Consider the following 23,442-nt stretch of genomic DNA (forward strand, 5'->3'; position numbering starts at 1 on the left):
TTTGGCCACTATGGCTCCGGATGAGGCGTGATGTCCGCACTCTCCCTGATGGCTTTCCCGTAGGAGTTCAATCCCTTCAGCCGGCTCGACGCACCGCCGGAACACCCCACTTACGCTGCGTTTGTACAGCTGGTGGTTGATGATTGTATAGGCCTTGGCCCTTCTCTCAATCCGCCCGGCCCGGACTCTATCATCGGGCAGCACACCGTCGGTGAGGTAGGAGAGGAATTCTTGTGCCCATGAAGGTACGCATCTTATCTCGAATACGCTAACCAACAAGGCCTCCTGCGTGGGAGCTTCCGGATTCGATCGCATGGTCGCCGGGTTCGGCTTGCTAGCCGGCGGGTTCGGCTTGCTAGCCCCCGAGTTTGGCGATGAAGCCCCCGGGTTGGACTGAGAAGTCCCCGGGTTCGGCATGATAGCCGGCGGGTTTGGCTTGTTAGCCCCCGACTTGGGCGATGAAGCACCCAGGTTCGGCTGAGCAGCCCCCGGGTCAGCCGGCACGAATATTGAATCCGAGTCCGGTGACGGTGTGATGGACGGCTTCTTGAGAACCGCCAAGGCGACACCCGGTGGAATGGCTTGCCGGGTTGAGCCAATCTTGGACAAGGCGTCAGCCGCCTCGTTGTTTGCCCGTGGTACATGGTGAAATTCGTAGCCGTCGAAGAAGCCGGATAGCTGCTGGACGTGGAAGCGGTATGAGGCCATGTTGGCGTCCTTCGCGTCCCAGTCGCCAGATGCTTGCTGTATAACCAAGTCGGAGTCGCCGAAGCAGAGTATGCGACGCACGCCAATCTCCTTGGCCAGCTTCAGCCCATGAATGAGCGCTTCATACTCCGCCACATTGTTGGATGCGGCGAAGTGGATCTGCAGGACGTAGTCCAGCCGGTCTCCCTTGGGAGAGGTGAGGACGATGCCGGCTCCCAAGCCGTTGCGCATCTTCGAGCCGTCGAAGTGCATCTTCCAATGTGTGAAATCCGGCACCGGCGGCAAGTATTGCATCTCGGCCCAGTCGACGAAGAAGTCCGCGAGGATCTGCGACTTGATGGCTGTGCGCGGCTCGTAGAGGATGGTGTGGGCGGCTAGCTCCAGAGCCCATTTGGCAACCCGGCCATTAGCGTCCTTGCTGCCAATGATTTCCGCCAAGGGCGCTGTGGCAACCACCTTGATGGGGTGCTCTTGGAAGTAGTGCTTGAGCTTCTTGGCCGCCATGTACACGCCGTAGGTGACCTTTTGGTAGTGGGGGTAGTTTTGCTTCGACTGGGACAGCACTTCGCTGAGGTAGTAGACTGGGCGCTGGACCAGCTGCTCCCTGTCGGCTTCTTTGCGCTCCACCACCAGGACAACGCTAACCACTCGATTGGTGGCTGCGATGTACAACAGCATCGGCTCCATTGAAGCCGGCGTTGCGAGGATTGGCGCGGTTGAGAGCACGCGCTTCAAGTCACGGAAAGCTTCATCCGCCTGCGGTGACCAGACGAACTTGTCCGCCTTCTTCATCAATTGGTACAGGGGCAGTGCCTTCTCCCCCAGCCGGCTGACGAAGCGGCTTAAGGAAGCCAGGCAGCCAGCAAACTTCTGGACGTCCTTGAGGCACTGCGGCAGTTCCATCTTCTCCAGGGCACTGATCTTCTCCGGGTTGGCTTCGATCCCTCGCTGCGAGACGAGGTAGCCAAGGAGCTGGCCAGACGGCACACCGAATGTGCACTTGGTCGGGTTGAGCTTCATCCGGAATCTTCGCAGATTGGTGAAGGTTTCTCTCAGGTCATCAAGGAGGGTAGTCGTCTCCTTGGTCTTTACAACGACATCATCCACATATGCGTGAACGTTTCTACCGATTTGATCCTGCAAGCATTTTTGCATGCACCTTTGGTAGGTGGCGCCTGCATTTTTCAAGCCGAACGGCATAGTCGTGTAGCAATAAGCCCCATACGGGGTAATGAACGAAGTCTTTATTTGATCATCCGGATTCAAAGGAATCTGGTGGTAGCCCGAATAGGCATCTAGAAAAGACAACAGTCCACAGCCGGCAGTCGAGTCTATGACTTGATCTATGCGCGGCAGGGGAAGGGGTCCTTCGGGCACGCCTTGTTCAGGCTGGTGTAGTCGATACACATGCGCCAGGAGCCGTTCTTCTTCAAAACCAGGACCGGGTTCGCCAACCAGTCCGGGTGCAGCACTTCCATGATGAAGCCGGCTGCCAGCAGCCGGGCGATTTCTTCACCGATGGCCTTCCTTCTTTCTTCGGCGAAGCGCCTGAGAGGCTGCTTCACCGGCTTGGCTTCAGGCCGGACGTGGAGGTGGTGCTCATCAAACTCCCTCGGCACACCCGGCATGTCTCTTGGAGTCCATGCGAAGATGTCCCGATTCTCACGGAGGAAGCTGGTGAGCTCGCTTTCCTATTTCCTGCTCAAGCCGGCACTGATGGTGACGAACTTGTCCGGCTGCGCCGGGTCCAGCAGGATCTTCTTGGTGTTGTCGGCCGGCTGGAAGTGAGTCGTCCCAGCCGGGTTGCCTGCAGCCGGTATGTCTGTCTGCGCGGCCTTGGCGAGGGCGATGGCGTCGTGGATGAGCTGCTTCTCGGTGGCGATGACCAGCATCTGGGCCATCTTGGAGCTCTGCGTGGCGCAGTCCATGGAGCGGCGATAGTCGCCGGCTACGGTGATGACCCCTTTAGGGCCAGGCAGCTTCATCTTCAGGTACCCATAGTGGGGCACCGCCATGAACTTGGTCATGGCCGGCCTGCCTAGGAGCGCGTGGTAGGGACTGACGAGGTCCACCACCTCGAACTCGATCTTCTCGGTGCGGAAGTGATCCGGCTTCCCGAACATCACCTCCAGCGTGATCCGGCCAATCGGCTGGCAGCAGTGGCCCGACACGATGCCATGGAAGACGGTGGGGGTGGGACGCAGCTCGGCTTCTTGGATGCCTAGCTTGCGGGCGGTGTCGCGATAGAGGATGTTGATGCTGCTGCCGCCGTCGATGAGGACGCGCGAGAAACGCACGCTGCGCCGGGTCGTGCCGATGGTGGGGTCGAGGACCATGGCGTAGCTGCCCGGCTTCGGCAGGACAGCCGGTGTGTCGCGGCGATCAAAAGTGATGGCCTGCTCTGACCAGTTTAGGTACTGGGGGACCGGTGGTATGACCGCGTTGACCTCGAGGGAACGGCGCGCTGGCTCGTCTTGTCCTCGGGCTCGGAGGTGAAGATGATGTAGGTAGCATCTTCGGCCAGATATCGGCCATGGTGCACTTGGTTAGCCTCGTGGTGCTCGAGGTTGGCGTTCTCTGCGCCGGCTGCGCCACCCGGCCCGCCGGCTGGAGGTGGCGGGGGTGGAGGCGGGAGGGGTTCACCGCTTGTCAGCCGCTTCATGAAGTGGCAGTCGCGGGTGGTGTGGTTGGAGGGGTTCTTGCCGCTGTGGTACTTGCACGGCGAGTCGAGCATCTGCTCAAAGGTGTACTTCGGCTTCCATTGCCGGTCTTGCTTCTGGCGGCGGCTGCCGCCTGCCGCGTTGTCTGCCACGGCGGCCACATGGGCGGAGCCGTACCGGCGGTCCGGCTGGTCGCTGTGACGCTTGCCGCGGTAGTTGTCCCGCCGGCTGCCATGAGAGGCGCCGTCCGCCGGCTTGTGCTCAGCCCGACTTGTGGTGGTCCCGCCCGGAGGGAGCCGGCGCCGGTTCGGCCGTCGCCTTGCCGGCTTCTTCGGCCGGGCGCGTACTTGTCGGCGATGGCCATGAGGGCGGCCATGGACTTGGGCTCGCTGCGGCGCAGCTTGTGCCACAGCATGGTGTTGGGCCGGCAGCCGCCCATGAAGAAGCTGATGGCCTGGATCTCGTGCACGCCCTCGCAGGAGTTGCGCATCTCGCACCAGCGCGTCAGGTATGCGCGATCCGTCTCGTCCGGGCCCTGCTTGCACATCTCGAGCTGCTGGGGGCGACCCGGCCGGCGATAGGTGCCGGTGAAGTTGCTGATGAAGGCCTCCTCGAAATCAAGCCAGCCGTTGATGCCTGCCGGCTGGCAAGTTGTTGAGCCAGTGCGGGCGGAGCCGACCGAAGCATCGGGGGAGTAGCGCACCGCCCAGCGCTTGTTGCCTCTGGAGATGCCGACTGCGGTGGAGTAGTCCTGCAGCCAGTCCTCCGGCTTGGCGGTGCCGTCGTACTTGGGCGTGTCGTGGGGGAGCTGGAAGCCGTCAAGCATGGGCTCGTTGGCGATGCGGGGCCCGAAGCATTTGGGGCAAGCCGGCGCCTCCTCTTCCGTGATGCGGGACTCGACCAGCCGATCGAGGCGGTCTCTGGCGTCGGCGGGCTCGATGCGGGGGCCCAGGCGGGAGCGTGCCGGCTGCCGGGTGCCGGTTCGCTCGGGAGCCGGCCTGTGCTGGCGCCTTGGCGCCGCCGGCTCGGAGTCATGCTCCTCGTTCCGGTTTGGTGGTGGCCGGCTGCGGCCGCTGCGGCCGCTGTCCAGCCGGCTTGTCCGGCTTGAACCTGCGCCGATGGCGCGGGAGTCTCTGTGCCGGCTTGGTGCGGGCGAGGCGGACTCGGCCGTGTCTCTGTGAGGGTCCTTGCTGGTGCCTGCAGCAGCGCGGACGTGAGGGGCTTTCGGAGCACCATACCTGTGGTCCTTGGTCTGCTCAGCTGCAGCCCGGCACAGGTCAGCTACGCGCTGGGTCTGGCGGCGCAGCTCTTCTCCTTCGAGGAGGGCTAGCTCCTTCGCAGCGGCTTGGGCTGCGAGGATGTTCTTGTCGGGGGTGTTGTAGACGGGCAGCTCCATGGAAGGAGCCGGCGCTTCAGCGCCGTCGCGCTCGATCTCGACGCCTAGGCCGCCTCCGCGCTTGCGGATCATGCCGGCTCGGCTGGGGTTGTTGCCGCCTGGCGTGAAGCCATGGGCGTGCTCGTACTCGCGCTGGGTGATGGCCAGCTGGCGCTTGGCCGCAGCCAGCTCGTCGGCCTGCTGGAGGAGGAGCTGGCGATGTGCCTCCAGGTCCGCCTCGACGGTGGCGGTGTCGCCGCCTGCGGTGAGCGGAGAGCTCAGCTTCGTCCGGACTTCGTCCAGCCGGGATGGAGGTGGAGGCGCCTTTGGGCCCGAGCCGGAGGCGTTGGGGTCGATGTTGCGCTCCAGGTTGGGGCCGCGGGTGCGCGGGTTCTTGGTGGGGAGCTCCTCGCCAGCCATCATGACTTGCACGACGGCGGGGCTGGCGGGAGCGCTGCTGCCGGCTCGCGGAGGAGGGCTTGCGCAGCGCAGCACCTGCCGCGGGTAGCGCGGCAGTGCGACGGTGGCGACGTAGACGTCGTGGCCGCCGAAGGAGATGACGCTGCCGCCGGCTAGGAAGGGCCGGTCGACGAAGCAGCCAGCGTTGTCGCTGACGCAGTCGAGGGAGCCGAATCTCCAGATCAAGCCTGAAGCGACTCGCTCGCCGGTGGTGATGGTGAGGCCCGTCCGGATGAAGACACCAGCCGAGGATGCTGAAGGCCCCACGGTGGGCGCCAAATGTCGTGGTATCGTCACGGCATATGCCATAGGGTGGCTAACGAAGGTGGTTCCTAGGTGATCTCACGGCGGTATCCGGATGCGGGTACGGGGACGAGCGACACGGCGACGTACCTGTGTTCGAGGCCCTCCGATGGAGGTAACACCTCTACTCCTCGCTAGAGATGTATATGATGATCACACAATACAAGGTTGCTCCTTGAGCCGTGTCCGGCTGTTCCTGGGAGGCTAAGGAAGACAAAGTCTCTCTCTCAGGGCAGCGCTAAGGGAAGTGGTGAGGTGAGAATGATCGATCCCCTGCACGAGAGGGGGTAGTGCGGCTTATATAGGCGCCGTCACTTTACATATAAGACCCTATAGTCTACGGGCCGGCTTGGCCGGCTCCGGCTTCCGCTCCTTCCCGAGGCAATGACGTCAGGAGCCGTTGAGGCCTCATGGCCTGTCCCATCCGGCTGCCGAGGTCAGCGGTATGGAGAGGAGGTGTCCCCGTCGCCATCAGCCCACCGTAGCCGCACGGATCGGCGTGTGCCATGATGGCTCGTCCGGCGCGTGGCACTATTGCTCCACGATGGCCCCGCGCTTACGGAAGATGTCGCCGTGGACTTTGGGAACCCGTATCACCAACCCGGATCCTTCTAGTGCAAGACTCGCCGGCCTCGAGTCGGTCCGAGGTACGCACCCCCGGCCGGATATGGCTTGTAGAAGCCGGCCCAGCTACAGCATTGGCGGCCGTAGCCAGGCCGACTAGGACCTAGAGCCAGCCGGCTTCCGGACCAGCCGGCCACGGCGCCAGCCGGCTGCTCCTCAGCCGGCTGCTCCTCAGCCGGCCTTTGCCGCGAGCCGGCCAGTGGCCAGCCGGCCGCTCCGCGTCCATTGCCCTACCCGGGGTCTTCCCCCCGACATATTCCTTGTTCTATTAAGAATAATTATGTTACAACTGCTCTATGTGATTTGGGAGCAGGTTTTAGTGTTATGCCTTTTTCTCTTTATAAGAGACTTTATTTAGATAAGTTGATACCGACTGATATATCTTTGCAAATGGTTGATAAATCCACTGCTACTCCTGTTGGTATATGTGAGGATGTTCCTGTTCAAGTTACTAATAACTGCTTGATATTAACTGATTTTGTTGTGTTGGAAATGCCTGAAGATGATAATATGTCTATTATTCTTGGGAGACCTTTTCTTAACACCGTAGGGGCTGTTATTGATTGCAATAAAAGAAAGGTTACTTTCAATGTCGATGACAAGGAACATACCGTTTATTTCCCCAAGAGGATTGATAAAGTATGTGGAGTTAATACCATTTCTAATGTGAGAACTATCAAAGTGGGAACTATTGATTGTCCTATATATGAGCCTAAAGAAGGATATCAAAATCTTATGATTGGATCCATATCAATACAATTCAAGGTAACATGATTGATTTGAGGTTTATTTCTTCTTATGCTATGTAAAATTTATTTGGTGGCAAGACTTGATCAACCTTGTTAACAAATATCTTTTATATGCATAGAGGAGGTAAACAACATCTCTTTCTTCCTCCACTTGTTCTACTTGCTGTAGCACTTTTGTTTTGCAAAGTTCTTTAGTTGTATAGAGATTTCAAAATCTTTTTCTGCCCAGTAATAATAAATTTAACACCCAGAAATGTGCATTTTTCAAAGTTTTCAAAAATTCACAAAAATTATACTGTTGGTCCTGTTTTTCGAAGACGCACCTGGGAGCACCTGGGGATGACCAGTGGGGCACACCAGGGTGGCTCCCCACAGGCCGGCGCGGCCTGGAAGGGGGGCGCGCCACCCTGGCGTGTGGGCTCCCCCTTGCCCCACTACTTTATCTCTTCCTCCCACTCTCTTCTCTCTCCCGAAAAAACTCGCACCAGATTTCTCTACTCGTGTTTCTGCTCAAGAGCTCAAGATTTCTCGATCTCTTTGCTCAGCCCAGATTTCTGTCTGTAATTTGGCACATTTGCTCTCCGGTATGTGACTCCTCCGATTATCCAAGTAGAATTTTATTTGGTTGAGTATATCTTGAATATTTTGCTGCTGTAGATAACATGTTTAGTGAGCTTGCATGCTTGTTCTAAGTTGTAGAAACTAGTTTTGATGCATGATTAGCACTCTAGCAAGTTCCTATAGTAGTTTCCCTCAATTATATGTCACCAAATAAAATTTTATAATGTTTGTTGAAAAATTTCAGAAAAGGAAGATGGATAATTTTAACTTTGGAGAAGTGTTTGAGAGAGAGACGACAAGCACGGGAAGGCCCTCTAGGACCGCCACTCGATTCAGGCGATCCTACAATGAGGATGTCATCGCGCCAAGCTTCGAGCCCGAAGAAGACAACAGAGTCCCTAACGCTTCATCTTTCCCATGTTATGACTTTTTGAGTAATGCAGGGTTGCTGGATGATTTCTTGACCCTCGTTGATAAGGCGGGCTTAACCGCCTATATGGGAGATGAAAGGGAGCAATACCTCATGCTCACTAAAATCTTCGTTGAGAGCTTCAAGTTCGACAACAAGCACTATCACCCGACAGTTGCATTCAAGATCTATGGTAATCCTGTTACTATGAAATTGAAAGATTTTTGTGTTGCATTGGAAATTGCCCCTGTAGGTACAGCGAAGAGGATTGAGGATAATCCCAGGGCCTTGCTTGAGCTCTATCGAGAGATCACCAATGATGACTGCCGCACCATTTAGCGTGGCAAGATAAGAAACATCCAACTCCCCGCCATTAAGTATTTTGCTTATTACCTTGCTACTAACATTCTTGGTAGGGAGAACACTAGCAATATTTCTAGCTATCATCTTGCTTTCTTAATTGCTGCACTCACTGGAGAGACACCTTATCATCTTGGTGCTCTTATTGCTCGCCGCTTGTCTAACAAGGGGCCTATTTTTGGAGGAATTATTGCATCACGCATTTTAGCACATCTACAACTTCCTCTTGATCCTTCTGATGTGCAATTAACTCCTATAAGACTTGATATTGCTGCTATGAAGAGCCATCATTTTGTTACAGCTGACTCTAGTCCAGATAATATGGTCTATAGAATGTTGTTTGCTGACGGGGATGAGATCCCTTTGCCACAACCAGATTTGTTCAGTATTGACAGGAAACCATGGTCGCGCTCTAAGGAGGAGGTGGATGAGAAAATGAAGATACAAGGCTTTCACCAGCAGCATGACTCCGAGGACGCCGAGCCCTCCTACGACTACACCGTCACGTATCCGGGTGCTTCTTCCAGCTCATACCCGGAATATGATCCATCTTCGTCGTACTACGGAGGTGCTAAATCATGGGCACCATGGGATTGAACTCCACTTAGGCCAAAAGCCTAAGCTTGGGGGGAGGTATACCAGCATCACTCATTCTTTGCATATTATGGTTGCTGGATACTTGTATATACTTGTTTAGTTTCTTTAAGTGGTTTTCTAATGAGAGGGAGATGATATTTGGGGAGGTGCTGCCTGAAAACAGATTCTGGACTGTTACTAAAAAAATTCTCAAAAATAGCCAGAACGTTATTTTGCGAAGCCAATTTTTGTGCATGTTCCCCAGGTTGTTATCTAACTTTCATTAGTTGAACACTTTTTCGATTTGAGCAGCGGAAGAATTTATTAAAAATCGATTACTGAACTGCTGTCAAGTTTGACGAATTCCTGCTGATTTGTGTTTATGTGACTCTTCTAGTTTTCATTTTCTTTTTTTTGCTTTGTTTCTTTCCTAAAACACAAAAAGAACAAAAATATTTCTGTTGTTTCTCTTCACCATTTATTTATTTTGGTTTCTTGCATTTATTTTGCTTTATTTGCTATCGTTGGTTTGCTATAAGAAAATCCAATTTTTTTTTGCTTTGTTTGCTTGTTTCTTTTTGTTCTTGTTTCCAATTTGAAAACACCAAAAATATTTGCCGTTCTTCTTTGGTTTGTAAAGTTCATTATGATTTCAATGGTCTCCGGTGGCTGGAGCGTAGTTTTCATTTCATATTATCCAAGCTACACAAGTGAAAGGCAATAATGACGATCTACGACAATTCGATTGTGGTGAGAGGCTGGTATGAACTCTATTTGTTTTCATTTTTGTACATATACTCATCCATGTGAGCATGCTTAGTTGGTTCATGTGAGCTATATGTCATTTAAGAAAGTCTAGTAGTTCATGATCTCTCATGTTTAGCTCCAATTTATTAATATGAGTAGCATGTCATGGATGTTTGCTTGCATTGTTTTATTCATAAATATGTATGACATTGTGGTATCCTCCTCTGAATAATTCATTCAAATCGACTTGGCACATGCTCACGCATGCATATGACTGAACAAAAGTCAATTAAGCCTCGATGATTTACATTGCTTCAGAGTTCTTGTATCACTTTTATGCCTCCGTCAATTTATTTTGCCGCAAGCATGATTATGACAATGGATCGCTCTCTTGATTTGTCGCTTCCCGCCTATTGCTAGCCTTCACTTGTACCGAGCGGGAACGCTGCTCGTGCTTCCAAACCCCTGAAAACCAAGTTGTTCCAAAGTGTCCACCATAAATACCTATGCATGGCATTTCAAACCATTCCAAGTAAATTCTCATGCGCTACCTTTAAACCTTCAAAATGCTTCTCAATTTGTGTAATGTTTTATAGCTCATGAGGAAGTATGTGGTGTTTATCTTTCAACCTTGTCATTTACTTTTGACGGACTTTCATAATAAGAGCTGGCAACGGGGTGCCCAACCCCAATTAATAACTTCATTAATAATTCTCTTCACATGTTTTGCTCTGATTCATCGTGTAAGCAACTTAATTTTGCAAATAGACACTCCTCCATGGTATGAGATTGATGGAAGGCACCCGAGGATTCAGCTTAGCCATGGCTTGTGTAAGCAAAGGTTGGGGGGAGTGTCACTCATAATAAAAACTAAAGTACGTGTGTAAACAAAAGAGAAGAGGGATGATCTACCTTGCTGGTAGAAATAACGTCCTTCATGGGAGCCGCTCTTGAAAGTCTGGTTGGCAAGGTAGTTGGTGTACCCATTACCATTCGTTGACAACAACAAACACCTCTCAAAATAATTTTACTCCTGTTTTAAATGAAAAGCTCTAGCACATGTTAATCCCTGCTTCCCTCTGCGAAGGGTCAATCTTTTACTTTTATGTTGTGTCACCATACTTTCTTTGAGCACTTTCTTGAGAGCACAACTGTCATTCTTAGTATAATATGCTTGTCTCAAAATATGATCGACTGTGGTATAACTTTGATGCTTTTACCTTTGACAATCTCTACTTCTAGTCTTTCTATGAACCTCAGAGGTGCCTGGGCATTTATGTTTTGCTGTTCAAATTCGGGCAAGCGAGATACCACTTTATCATATCCTTTTATGAACATTGCAATCCTGCTTATAGACATGATTCATGATGCTTATTATTAATTGTTGGTACCTTTCCATGATTGACATAGCTATTAGATGATCTTATTTGCATGTATCTTATTATGAACTCCCTAAGTGTTAGCCATATCATGAGAATATTTACATCATATGAGCAAATGTGTTCGTGAAAGTTCTTTTATCGCACTCAGTTGTTAACTGAATTGCTTGAGGACAAGCAATAAGCTAAGCTTGGGGGAGTTGATACGTCCAAAACGTATCTAATTTCCCGAACACTTTTGCTATTGTTTTGCCTCTAATTTGTGTATTTTGGATACAACTAACACGGACTAACGCTGTTTTCAGCAGAATTGCTCTGGTGTCTCGTTTTTGTGCGTAAATTCAACTTTCGGGAAAATCCTCGGAATTTATACCAAAGGGCCTATTTTACCAGAAGACTCACAGAGCCAGAAGGGCAAGCCAGGTGGAGGCCCGAGGGCCCCACACACTAGGCCGGCGCGTCCCAGGGGGGGCGCCGCCCTAGCGTGTGGCCCCCTCGGCTGGCCTCCGATTCCCTCCTCTGGACTACTTAAAGGGTTCGATCTAAAAACGCGAGCCAAGAAGTCGAAGTCGCCAGAAACCCTCCAGAACGCCGCCACATCGCGATACTCCGTCTCGGGGACCAGAAACTCCGTTCTGGCACTCCGCCGGGACGGAGAATTGGAGGAGATCATCGCCATCATCACCACCGACGTCTCTCCATCGACCAGCAATGCTTCCCCCATCCATGTGTGAGTAATTCCCCCGCTTTAGGCTGAAGGGGATGGTAGGGATTGGATGAGATTGGTCATGTAATAGCATAAGATTGTTAGGGCATAGTGCCTAGTGTTCGTAATTGGTACTTTGATGATATTGTTGCAACTTGTTATGCTTAATGCTTGTCACTAGGGCCCGAGTGTCATGATCTCAGATCTGAACATGTTATTGTTTCATCATAATATGCATTATTTTATGATCTTACCTGCAAGTTGTATACACATGTCGCTGTCCGGAACCCGAGGCCCCGAAGTGACAGAAATCGGGACAACCGGAGGGGAAGGCGGTGATGTGAGGATCACATGTGTTCACGAAGTGTTAATGCTTTGCTCCGGTACTCTATTAAAAGGAGTACCTTAATATCCAAGAGATTCCCTAGAGGCCCGGCCGCCACCGGCTGGTAGGACAAAAGATGTTGTGCAAGTTTCTCATTGCGAGCACGTACGACTATATACGGAACACATGCCTATTGATTGATTAGTACTTGGACACCGTTTTATTATTATCTCGCAAATGCCCTCGCTTTGATTGTTACATGAGTTTCTCTCATCCATGCAATGCCCGTCATCCATCCCCGTGCCTACAATATTTTAATCCCGCTGTTTACTATAATCACTACCGTTGTCTTTATTACTCGCTGCTGTTATTTCACTATCAGCTATCGCTATAAAACTCGTTACTATCGATAAACTCTTGCGAGCAAGTCCTGTTTCCGTGTGCAGCTGAATTGACAACTTCATCGTTAAGGCTTTCAAGTATTCTTTGTCTCCCCTTGTGTCGAATCAATAAATTGGGTTTTACTTCCCGCGAAGACTGTTGCGATCCCCTATACTTGTGGGTCATCACCACCCCATATCAACAGAGGCAGGCATATGACGAACCGATCCCATTGAATTATCAATCGGTGTCGTCTGCACAGTCCCGCAACCGAGGGCCACATGCATGCGACGCGGTGGTTACCGAAGATCTGCGACCCAGCTGCAGCATCGATGCATGAGCACGACGTCGGCGCCGATTGAATCCGATGCCTCGATATACAAGTCATGCAAAACTGTGATTGTGGTTGACGAGGGTGTTTCTCGGAAATACCCACCATGAGGGGTTTAGGGTTGACGGAATCTTGCAGGCTAGCACGAGATATTGGATACCGAACAAATGGAGAGAGATTTACTCAGATTCGGGGCCCTCGATGAGGTAAAACACTTACTTCCGTCTTATCTAATCTTGATTATCGAATATATCAGGTTACAATGGGGTAGCCGATAGGCTTCTATGGTTGACTCGCCGAGAGGCATGTATTTTAGGATTTGTGCTCTAAGTTGCGGTGGTTCTACGTATTATTGTTGTGTTCTTCGGCAGGCCTCTCATGTCCTTTATATAGCAGGCTAGGACCCCAGAGTCCTATCCGAACTCGACTAGGTTACAATAAAAACTATTTTAGTCTTTCATTTAACGATGTCTTCTTGCCTTGTTCGTCAAGAATATGTCTTCTGGTATGTCTCCTTCGTTGAAACCGACGTATGGATCCACCTGGATCTTGGACAATCTTCAAGGGCCCCTAGTTGAACCAAGGAAGGTAGACTAATGTCGGGTACCTAAAGGGTAATACCCACATAAGTGGTGTTTAGGAATATTTACATGAAAAAGCTAAATATTACCGATACTAACAATTACTGTCGATCAACTAAGAAAGGAGGTTTCATAGGATACTTGAAAGTATAGATTGCATGCAATGAGAGTAAAAGAATTTGTCTTAAACTTGGTAGGGGTAGTATAGCAAACCGATGGATGGGTGAATTTTCACACACTTAAAGAGTCCATATAACTTTACAACAGGTGGACACAATAAGCAATGTACTAATTTTTTTTTTTATCACAGAAAGTAAATTTGATTTCACCAAAATCACGCTGGTTATTTACCGGTGTATAACTTTGTTCCGTTCATGGTCGTCACTTCGAAGCTTGGAGAACCGCGACCTCTTTACGGAGGTGTCTACACGGTTGAAGAATACGGCTAAGGAGTTTGTTTCTCAGCATGGGTGGCTGCATAGTCGTAGGATCAAAGCTAATGGAGCTTCAGACTAGTTGGCTTTTCCCCTTTCATTTTTATCTTCTTTGTGCTTGATACTGAATTCTTGAATGGCAGTGTGCATTCTAGTTACGCAGAGGTTGAGTGTAATGTTTAAATTTTTTTAAGTAATAAAACAACCACAAAAAGTAAATTTAATTTCACCAAAATCACAATGCGAAAGACCATCCAATCTGGGCTTTTGCAGACAAGCAGATGGGAATTTGGAGCGGAGGCCCGGATGGACTGCACTTGACATTCACACACACGCAAGGCTCATATTGCCCCAACGGAGGCCCAATACCCATAACGCAGCGCAAGAGGCCCAGAGGTTTCGTGCGACTGCGACCAGTGTCGGGGTGCCAGCCAGCACCACCAAGTTCGCCAACTCTTCGGCCGACGCGACAGACATGGGCACATCACCCTCCCTCCCTCCTCCACCTCCACTTCGTCTTCCCCCCACCGATCTAACGACGAAGCAGGCAGGGAGAGAGACTCCCCCGCGACCCCGCCCCGCCGCCCACCTCCCTCTCCACCTCGCCACCCGAGGGCGCCGCCATGGCCTCCACCTCCTCCAACCACACCAAGCACCGCCGGATCGGAGAGGACGACGAGGAAGACGAGGAGGAGGAGGTACGCCCGCCCGCACGCTTCTGATCGCTCCAACGTGCGCACTTATCCGCTGCCCCCGTGCCCTAGCTTGCAGTTGGTGTTGGGGGTTCAATTTTGTGTGCCAGACGTGTTGTGGTGCCGTGCTTGCGTGAGGTCACGGTAATGTGATGCGGTAGACTCAGTAGTCAGATAATTGGATACTGTACCGTGATGCGGTTGCTAGAAGGCTGTACAGAGTCGGGTGATTGAATGTATTGGCCTGTCGGACTGAGAAGGATTTGTTGCTCTAGTAGATTTGTCACCTATGAGAGTGCGTACTTCTGCAGGAGTACGCATTTGGACGTTTCCTTCTGCAGATTGTTACTTAGGAAGTTTGCAGGGATCCTCTGTGCTTTGTTTACTACTCTTGGCCTCATCCATTTAGATTGGTAGGTCCTTTCAGATGTGATGCTGTTACTTTTGTCCTTCTGCGTGTAGATCTTAGGATTTACCATTCTGTTTCTGTTGAATATGTTTGAGTGGTTAATCATCTGTTGATTATAATATTCTCTGCATCTATGCAGCTCGAGCGGTTTGATGATTTCACCATCGCTTCATCATGGGAGAGGTACTGCGGTTCCTGCCCAACTTTGTGATTATTAGTTAACCCATTTAAAGTTATCCTCAAAGGGCCAATTCAGCATGACAGCACTTGATATTTTCTTGCCCATCTAGGTTTATATCCGAGATAGAGGCTATTTGTCGTCAATGGCTAGCAGACGGCCCAAAGAACTTGATGGTATTGCACTTTCCTGGACCTTATTTGATGTTTCGTGTGATATATATTTGATTTGTCAACTACATACATTCTTGTAGCAAAAAGGTGCGGAGAGTGTGCCTTCCTTCGAAAACTTGTGCATGGTTAAGCGCGAACTGAAGCATGGGAAAAGAGTCTACTCTATGGAGTATCATTTTATGAAGTCTGCAAAAGGTGAGACAAGATTACGTGTTTACTTTCTTCAACAAGTTATGATGTTATCATCTATTTTTCGATTATTTTTTACTCAGTTATAAATACCTTTCTGTAGGGAAATATTCATACTGGGATGATGATACACATAGCACACAACTATCTTTTGGAGTGGATGAGTTTCTGGTGCGGTTTGACTCTATTGCTGCATACATATAGATACGAGCATACTGATCAGATATATCATGCATTTTTGTTTGGTGTATTAGTCGATTTCTCTTTGCACTGTACTTTTATGTATTATATCAAATAACTTCGCGTGTTTCCTTGTTCGGACATGATCCCTTTTTCTGAAAAAATAAGTTGCATCAAATTGCCCATGAAATCTGGAAACCATTAAATCTAGTACATCATAAGTAGCCACTTACATCTTCAAATTGCTGCAACAAGCTATCAAACATTGTGAAGGGCAGATAATGCGCATAGGCTTGTTTACATATGTGCTCAATAAACTCATTATGCTTCTTATATGCTCTCAGATAATTGCTCCCTTGAGTGCCAGCGGTGTCGTTCTTGATGATCCTGAATCAACTAAGCTTTTGAGTTCTGTAGCAATTGCTCTGTCCAATTGTGGCAGGTTAGTGACTTTTGACTACTTATGAAAATTTCAGTGAATAGTTTATTCGATTGGATGGTCAGCAGAGATAGTAGTATATGAGGTTAGCACATGAATATTAGCAGCGATGGTTTATCCACTGTGTTCCAAAGAGACTGCTTCATCTTTTTTACTGGGCTCCACAATGCATGAGAGCTTGTTGGCATCTTTACGGGCCATTGCTTACTTACTAGAATAGCCGCAGCCATATTATTTTACTGACATGAGTTTCAATTTTAGCAATTGGCCAGCATTTGTACCAGTGCATGACCCTTCACGAAAAGCATATATAGGAATCCAAAACATGGGAACAGTCTTTACTCGAAGGTTTGAAGCTGATCGAATTGGTAGCCAGGTCCCAATACGACTCATGCATCTGGAGGGTTTACATGAGCTATTTCTGTCAAAGTTTGTGAGTGTATCCTGCAACTTACATTGCTTTTTATCTTTCATGAGACTTTACTGGATTGTTGTCAATTTTTTTGTCTGTTCATTAACTAAGTTTATCATCACTAGTTAGTTGCTTAGAAACAAGTTCCATCACATGCTTCCCGTTGTTGTTGAGGTTTATCACAACATTGTCATTTGGATTTCATATTGAGTTTCTGTTGCAACTTTGAACATAGATGATCATATAATAATGTACTAAAGCTTATGAGTTCTGGAAAGCTTGCTTTACCCCATACATCAGAAGTATACAACCTTTCTAAAACAATGCTGCTGCAACATACAACTGTTGAGATATGAATGGAAAAAACAAAAAAAGCACCAGCTAACCACTATCAACTCTACCTTTGGACTTTAAAACACAACAGTTGCCATTGCTCAGCAACTATGTTTGTCTATGGCTCTTCAACATCACAAAGTTGTCCTGGATTGCATGTTGCACGTGTAAACTGTATTTGTTCTGTTTGTAGGTCCTATCCTCAACAGATTTTCCAGCAAAGGTAAAGGTAAACTTCTCAATGAAGCTTACCTACAGAACTCCTGAACATGATTATGATCATGAGGAGACTTTGGATTCTGAAGCTACTGAGTCGATACCAGAAAATGGCATTGCAAGCCAACCCAGAAAACAATGGGATGATGATTGCCCTTGGGCAGAGTGGTACTCTGCCGAGGATCCTGTTAAAGGTAACTGCAGCCTTATACTACCTCCGTTCCGGAGGTAAAATCTTTTACCAGTAATGTTGCTAATAATAACTAGTCTCAAGAATAGATAATGGGAACTGCACACGGATTGTATTTATAATGATCACATCAACCATTATAAACAACCCAATATGGACCAAGAAATATGAAAAAGTTGAATTTGTCACAAAGACTTGAAATATAATAGTATACCTTGTCCAGAATTTTCATATTTCCTGCTAGTAGCTGACTGATATGTGTATATTATCCTATAAATGGTTTTGGTTTACCTCATATTTTGGCTTACTAGAAGATATGTATAATTAACGCATGTTGTCTTAGGTTTTGAGTTGACAGCCATTTGGGGAGAGAAGATGTTTGAAGAGAGCCTTGAAATGGCTGAGGTGGAAAACGCTTCGTCGTTTGATGCTGATAGTTGGCTTCTACATCCAGTTGTGTCTCCATATATGTAAGATTCTTTTGTAAAATCATCTTGATATAAGTATCATAGTTGTCCATATTACATTCATTGTTCCAACTCATGATGTATTCCCTTTCTTTTTTAGGGTCGACGATTCTATTGGGAAGTTTGTTGGGTTTGCATCCCAGCTACATCTTCTAGTAAATGCACTTGAATCGTCAGGAGAGGCACAGTTTTTGGAAGATTATGTTGCAGGTTAAGAACTTCATGCAAGTCAGAGTTCTTTTGAAGCAGCGACAACTATCTTTTGTAGATTTTTGTTTCTGATTTTTAATTTATCATGTTAGAGAGCAGATAATTCAGGTCCAGACAATTTGAAATCTTCTGTTGCTGTGCCTCCACCATCTGTCGTCGATCGTGTAATGAAAGATATTTTCAATGATGGTATTTATCCATGCTCCTTTCTGATCTACGGATTTCCTTGATAAACCAATATATAACTAAGCGTAATTAAGAAAATATCTTGGGTATGTCTAGCAGTTAAGGAATCTATGCACATGACCAGATCTATAAGCTCAAACTCATAGACATAATACCATGGTAAAATTTTCATGTCATGCCTGTTACATTTTTATGTATTTCAGAGGTTGGAAAGTCAAATTATGTAGAAGCAGAAAGTAAATTTGGCCGTGCTTTGAAAGGAGCACCTTCGGATTCTCTCTTTGCTCAGTTCTGTTTGCACGCATTGTGGTTTGGCAACTGCAATATACGCGGTTTGTGTCCTGTGCTTAGTTTTTTCATAAGATCATTATTTTAATTTCATGAGCTATATTAATGATGGTCTTGTTTGTTATGTCAGCAATAGCAGTCTTATGGATTGATTTTGTGCGCGAAATTGTTGGTGCTGGGAGGAATCAGAGCAACTACCGAGGATGAAAAGCTCTTCTAGTATTGACCTCTCTGCTTGTCTGATCCACCAAAAACTACAAATGGTACTTGTGCTAATTTCCTTGAAGTCCTTACTCAATGAATCATTTCCACGAATTAGCAGTCTGTGTCTGTGAGTGTGAGCAAATGTTGCTGTATATGCTGTCCAGTGTACACTGATATCGTGTAAAATCGTTAGTTGAGTTTATGTCATATACATGGATTATTCATTTTGTTGGTTAGGGCTAGCAAGATAAGACACTAGCCAGTACCATCTTTTTTTTTGACACTCTTTGCAAACCACCGTTTGTGAATGTGAAGTTGTGAACTAATAATGCAACATCCTTTTAGTCATCTAAAAAGAATCCTTTTAGTCACCTCTTTCACTTCTGACAGACTGACATTAAACTATCGAGCAATGTTTGTTCGTTTCTCCAAAATGCTCAATTGCACAAATCTATTCATTCAATGTACTGGGTTTTTTCGCTTGTGTTCTGTGAGTCTGTAACATTGCTCCAAGCTAAACTTGGTCCTCCCTTTTGTAGACAATCAGTTTCCGTTAGATCAACATACTTACATAATTTTTCCTTTTGTTTTTGCTCCCTGTAAGCTTTCGATATGCATTGAGAGGAAGAAATCGTTGAATCATGAGAAGGATACTAATCATGCACATAAAGAAGGGACTTCAAATAGCATGGTAATATGCATTCATGCCCTTGTTATATATTTAAAATTGAGAAAAGATTTGATACTAACATTTCTACTGAAGAACAGGCACCTAACAAAATTCGTAAAGGATCTGCAGGCATTGTCCCTTCACTGATGCTCATTAATACATTTCAGGAAATGCATATTCCGTATACTCAGGTTCTGCTTAGCATCGTTTTTATTCAGACTTAACAACAAGATGTGCATACACCCCCTTATTTTTTCCATTAGTTTCTTAGGATGCACCTTTGATGACAGAAGATATGCATGAAGAAAGGCTCCATGCAGCTGAGGCTTTTGGCAGTGCTGCTGTAAGTTCTTGAACTCACATTACCATGCCTTTATTGTCCTTTTTTTGGTCCATTTCTTGCATAGATACTGTAAGCTTACGTAAATGCAGTACACCAGTAGGAACATATTCATTTTGTTCCGGTCTGATGCCAGCTACTCTGTATTGTACTTATCGGTTACCTCAAAATTAGTGCAATATATCATGCAATTCCTCTGCTATTGCAGGGTTTATCTGGTCAACTGGAAAGGGATATATTAGCTTCTGGTAAGGTTTATTTATGCCCCCTTACCTCAAACTGTGCATTACTTAGCTAATTATTACTTCTCTCTCTTGAAGAATTTTATTTTCCTGTGCTATACGAACAATTATAATTGTTTCTAGAAGACGTGTGATTCCTATTATTGTAGAATTTATTCACCTGTTACTAATTAAGCTCTTATCCATGCTTAGACATGTCTGCTTTTAAAGCCGCAAACCCAGATGCTGTCTTTGAAGATTTTATTCGGTGGCATTCTCCTGGTGACTGGGTGAGTGAGGGCAATGGTGATGGGAATTCAGCCTGGCCACCTAAAGGAAGGCTTTCTCAGCGTATGTCAGAACACGGGAATATGTGGCGCAAAATCTGGAATGATGCGCCAGCTTTGCCTGTCTCTGAACAGAAATCTCTGCTTGATTCTATCCGAGAAGGAGAAAAGGTGGGTTGCTCTTTCTTATCCTAAGTTCCTACCAAAAGTGATTACTTCATCACATCGAACGGTGCGACCTAAATAGGTTAGAGCAGGGGGTTTCGTGGCAGAAAGTGGGTGTTCACTATACAATTACTAGTAGTTTGTATGTAAAAGTCTACAATGAGGATAATAATAAAAAACTCATAAAAGTGATTGGCATATCTTCAGTTGCCAGACGGAACCTTGAAATTTAGTGGTTTTGGATCACTTGAAATTTAATTAGAATGGCGCTCCACATGATTACAAGTTTCATAAGATTATTTGCTTGTTAGTTCCTAACCGAGCTTTGCATATTCGTGATATGCAGGTGGTTCATTACCTTGAAACTTTGAGACCACAGCAGCTCCTTGAGCAAATGGTCTGCACTGCTTTCAAATCATCAGCTGACATTCTGAACAAGACAACATATGGTGGCTTCAAATTAATGAAGACTAAAACGGATCAACTTTATGCTACAATGGCGTCAACATTAAAATCTCTTCAAGGTACATACTTGCTGTACAGTTGTGCATAAACTGTAGACTTACATATTGTCTTTGTTTTGTATTGTGGGCCCTGACATTTAGAGAGCCTTATTCTGAGTTCTGACTTGAACCTTTTGAGCTTTCAACTCTAGTGCCCTTTTATTTGGCCAACAAAATTACCAGTTTAAATAAATATGGGACATAATTATTAAATGAAGACACTATTCGGGGGAAAGAACTGTCTAGGATTATTAGTTCCCTAGCAGATAAATATCTGAACTGATTAGGTTGGAAGCTAGCTAACCTTTAGTTACCAGTGGGCCCAAGGATAATTGGATCTTCTTGCCAGCTTAAATACTGATATTATTTTGACAGGGAATTCAGACACAAGTGATATGGCTGGAGACTTGAAGCGACTTTGTCAAGTTTTTGAGCACATCGAGAAGTTGCTGATTTTTGCTGCTTCGATCCACCGAAAACTTATAGATGCTCCAAGATTGGCTCAATCGGTTTTTACTGACTACTTCAATTACTATCTCCCGAAAATGGGAACCAGCTTGGAAAGTATTTGTTATGAAAAGGTAACTGCTATTCTTATCTGCTGGTGCTCTACTACCTATAGTCTATTCCCTCCGATTGTCGTTATAAATTACGACAGAGCCAAATAGAAGTTCGTAGGTTGTGCAATGGTGAGCTGTCCTGTTGTTTTTACATTGTCCAAACTAATCCAGTGGGACGGGGCCTGGCTTTGATTGCCTGTGTCATATCTAATTTATTACGAAGTTATTTACAGTACCTGGCCATTGTTTTTATATCAAATTTCCATGGTCATATTGTTGATTTCCTTCTTAATCTCCTATGTTAGGAGTTCACTACTAAGCAAAAGGTGGGGATGCTCGAGAGAGAGGCTGTATCAAGCCTGTTTCGCCCCCCTACAGCTAATCAGTCATGGAGGAAAGTTTTGAGCATGGGAAATCTTTTGAACGGCCACGAGCCAATACAGAGAGAGATTGTTTTCTCAGTACTGGAAAAACTAAGCAACGGTCACTATTCGAGCCCAACTCCGCTATGTACAGATGAACAGATTGTGACACATCGGATGTATATATCTGGTACATCTAATGATCTCTGGGTTGCTCTATCCGTGACATCCTGGGATTGAGGTGCTTGTACATACAAAGAGCAACCACAGGAATTAGGGTCTTGTGTTTTGATATTGCAGATGTATTGGGCTGATGGCTGTGTACCAGAAGAGCAAACCTTGGCAGGACAATAGCGGCTGCACGTTTAAGCACAAACCCAGTGTTCACACAATTTTTTTAGTGTCAACTTGTCATCCTCGAAAACAGTGGGATCTACATGAGGCAGGCCAGTCCAGCGACCAGAATTCAGATGCCCAGACCATTTTTACGACTTGGCTTTTGTGCCTGCAAGCACCGAGTAAATATTTGTATGTTCTGTGGAGAATGGAGATGCAAGCTCCATTTTAGGTCATTATTTACACGGCTCCATTTTGCATAGGTGGTTTTGTTTACTCAGCTTTCTGCCATTCGTTTTTGTAAGTTGAAGGAAAGAAATCTATAAAATCTACAGTTGAGTGGAAGTGTGGAACTTTGCAGTGGAGGGCCATTGTCACGTCATTGCTGGATAAATGTATCAGTAGTAGTTAATTGTGGTTTCAAGCATACTTTCGTGACACCAGTACTCGAAATAACGGCCAAAAGAGACAAATGGCTGCTGGTATTGCCTCATCGCCTTCTGTCATTTCTATCACTTCCGTGCATTGATACAGCGTCTCTACAAACAGAAGCGGGGTTGCGCGGAGGGAGGAAATTCTCGTCCAAAGCTGTCTTGAAGCGAAATGGAGAGGACGCAGTTATAGCTGGTCTAACTGACTAACTCAATAGCAAGTGGCAATCAGATGCCTGTTCTCGGTTTATCGTTTCTGCTTTAGGATTAGACGTCATGGTATATCATTCATGAACTGGGGTCTTTCAATTCATCACGAGAAGACTGTTAATTGTCACCACTACATCGATTGTACAGTTTTAAGCAACTAATCCATGACGGTAGAAAGAATGTTGCTTTCTACTTTTAAGATCGAGGAATCTTGGTGTACAACCAGTCTGTCTTCCTCGTTGTCGCGCGAAATGACGATAACACTGGCCCTCACGCTTGTAGGGATCGTCTCCTTGCAGATGCCCCTAACGCCTTGTTCGGTAGAGGTGGTTTGACCGGATTTGTTGCGTGTAATCCCTCTTGGCCCACTTTGAATCCACCAGAAATCACTGCCGTGGCATTCCGTAGGCTGGTCTTGGGCGGTGCTAGCTTCAATAACCGCTGAGAGAGAAGTCAAATTCACCCCCTAAAACTTATCTTAAAGTTCAGATTACAACCCTCAACTTTTCTTTGGTTCAACTTTCAACCTTGAATTCTAAAAACGGTTCAGAATCGCATTGTCTTAAGCTATTTTTCCTTGTCACGTAATGTATTGTATTGGTAACATAGTGTCTACATGTATTCTATGTCTTTAACTCTTCATCTTCAACTCTATGCTTCATATTCAACTTTTCACCCGCCGGAATAAAAATGCCTCCCCCATGGCTCGCTGTGCTGCGTGGCGGTTGCCCCATGCTGGCGGAAGGCTGGGCACGGGACATGTGAAGTAGAGGGCAGATGCCAAAGCCTGGTATTATTGTTCGTCGGAGGCACCCCTCCGTGGTCGCCATGGCCTCGTTCTAGGGAGGAAGACGATCATGATGAGGCATGAGGTGATCATGCGATATGGAGAAAGAGAAAGTACATATATCGTGTATGTTGTA

General features: G+C 47.2%; 1 protein-coding gene across 1 annotated transcript; it reads left to right on the plus strand.

The window, feature by feature from the left end:
* Nucleotides 1–4,875: 4,875 nt before the first annotated feature.
* LOC124695356 (rab3 GTPase-activating protein catalytic subunit-like) lies at nucleotides 4,876–22,238 on the plus strand. The gene is given in 23 exon segments (XM_047228212.1): nucleotides 4,876–4,964; nucleotides 14,216–14,366; nucleotides 14,909–14,952; nucleotides 15,060–15,123; nucleotides 15,201–15,315; nucleotides 15,413–15,480; nucleotides 15,834–15,931; nucleotides 16,190–16,361; nucleotides 16,867–17,083; nucleotides 17,423–17,549; nucleotides 17,647–17,756; nucleotides 17,856–17,945; nucleotides 18,146–18,274; nucleotides 18,361–18,396; nucleotides 18,399–18,493; nucleotides 19,039–19,125; nucleotides 19,203–19,295; nucleotides 19,376–19,447; nucleotides 19,653–19,692; nucleotides 19,879–20,123; nucleotides 20,464–20,641; nucleotides 20,996–21,201; nucleotides 21,486–22,238. Coding segments are annotated over 23 exon segments (2,823 nt in total). The 3' UTR covers nucleotides 21,783–22,238.
* Nucleotides 22,239–23,442: the final 1,204 nt, after the last annotated feature.

Source organism: Lolium rigidum, chromosome 3, assembly GCF_022539505.1.
Source record: "Lolium rigidum isolate FL_2022 chromosome 3, APGP_CSIRO_Lrig_0.1, whole genome shotgun sequence".
In the NCBI taxonomy this organism is placed as follows: Eukaryota; Viridiplantae; Streptophyta; class Magnoliopsida; order Poales; family Poaceae; genus Lolium; species Lolium rigidum.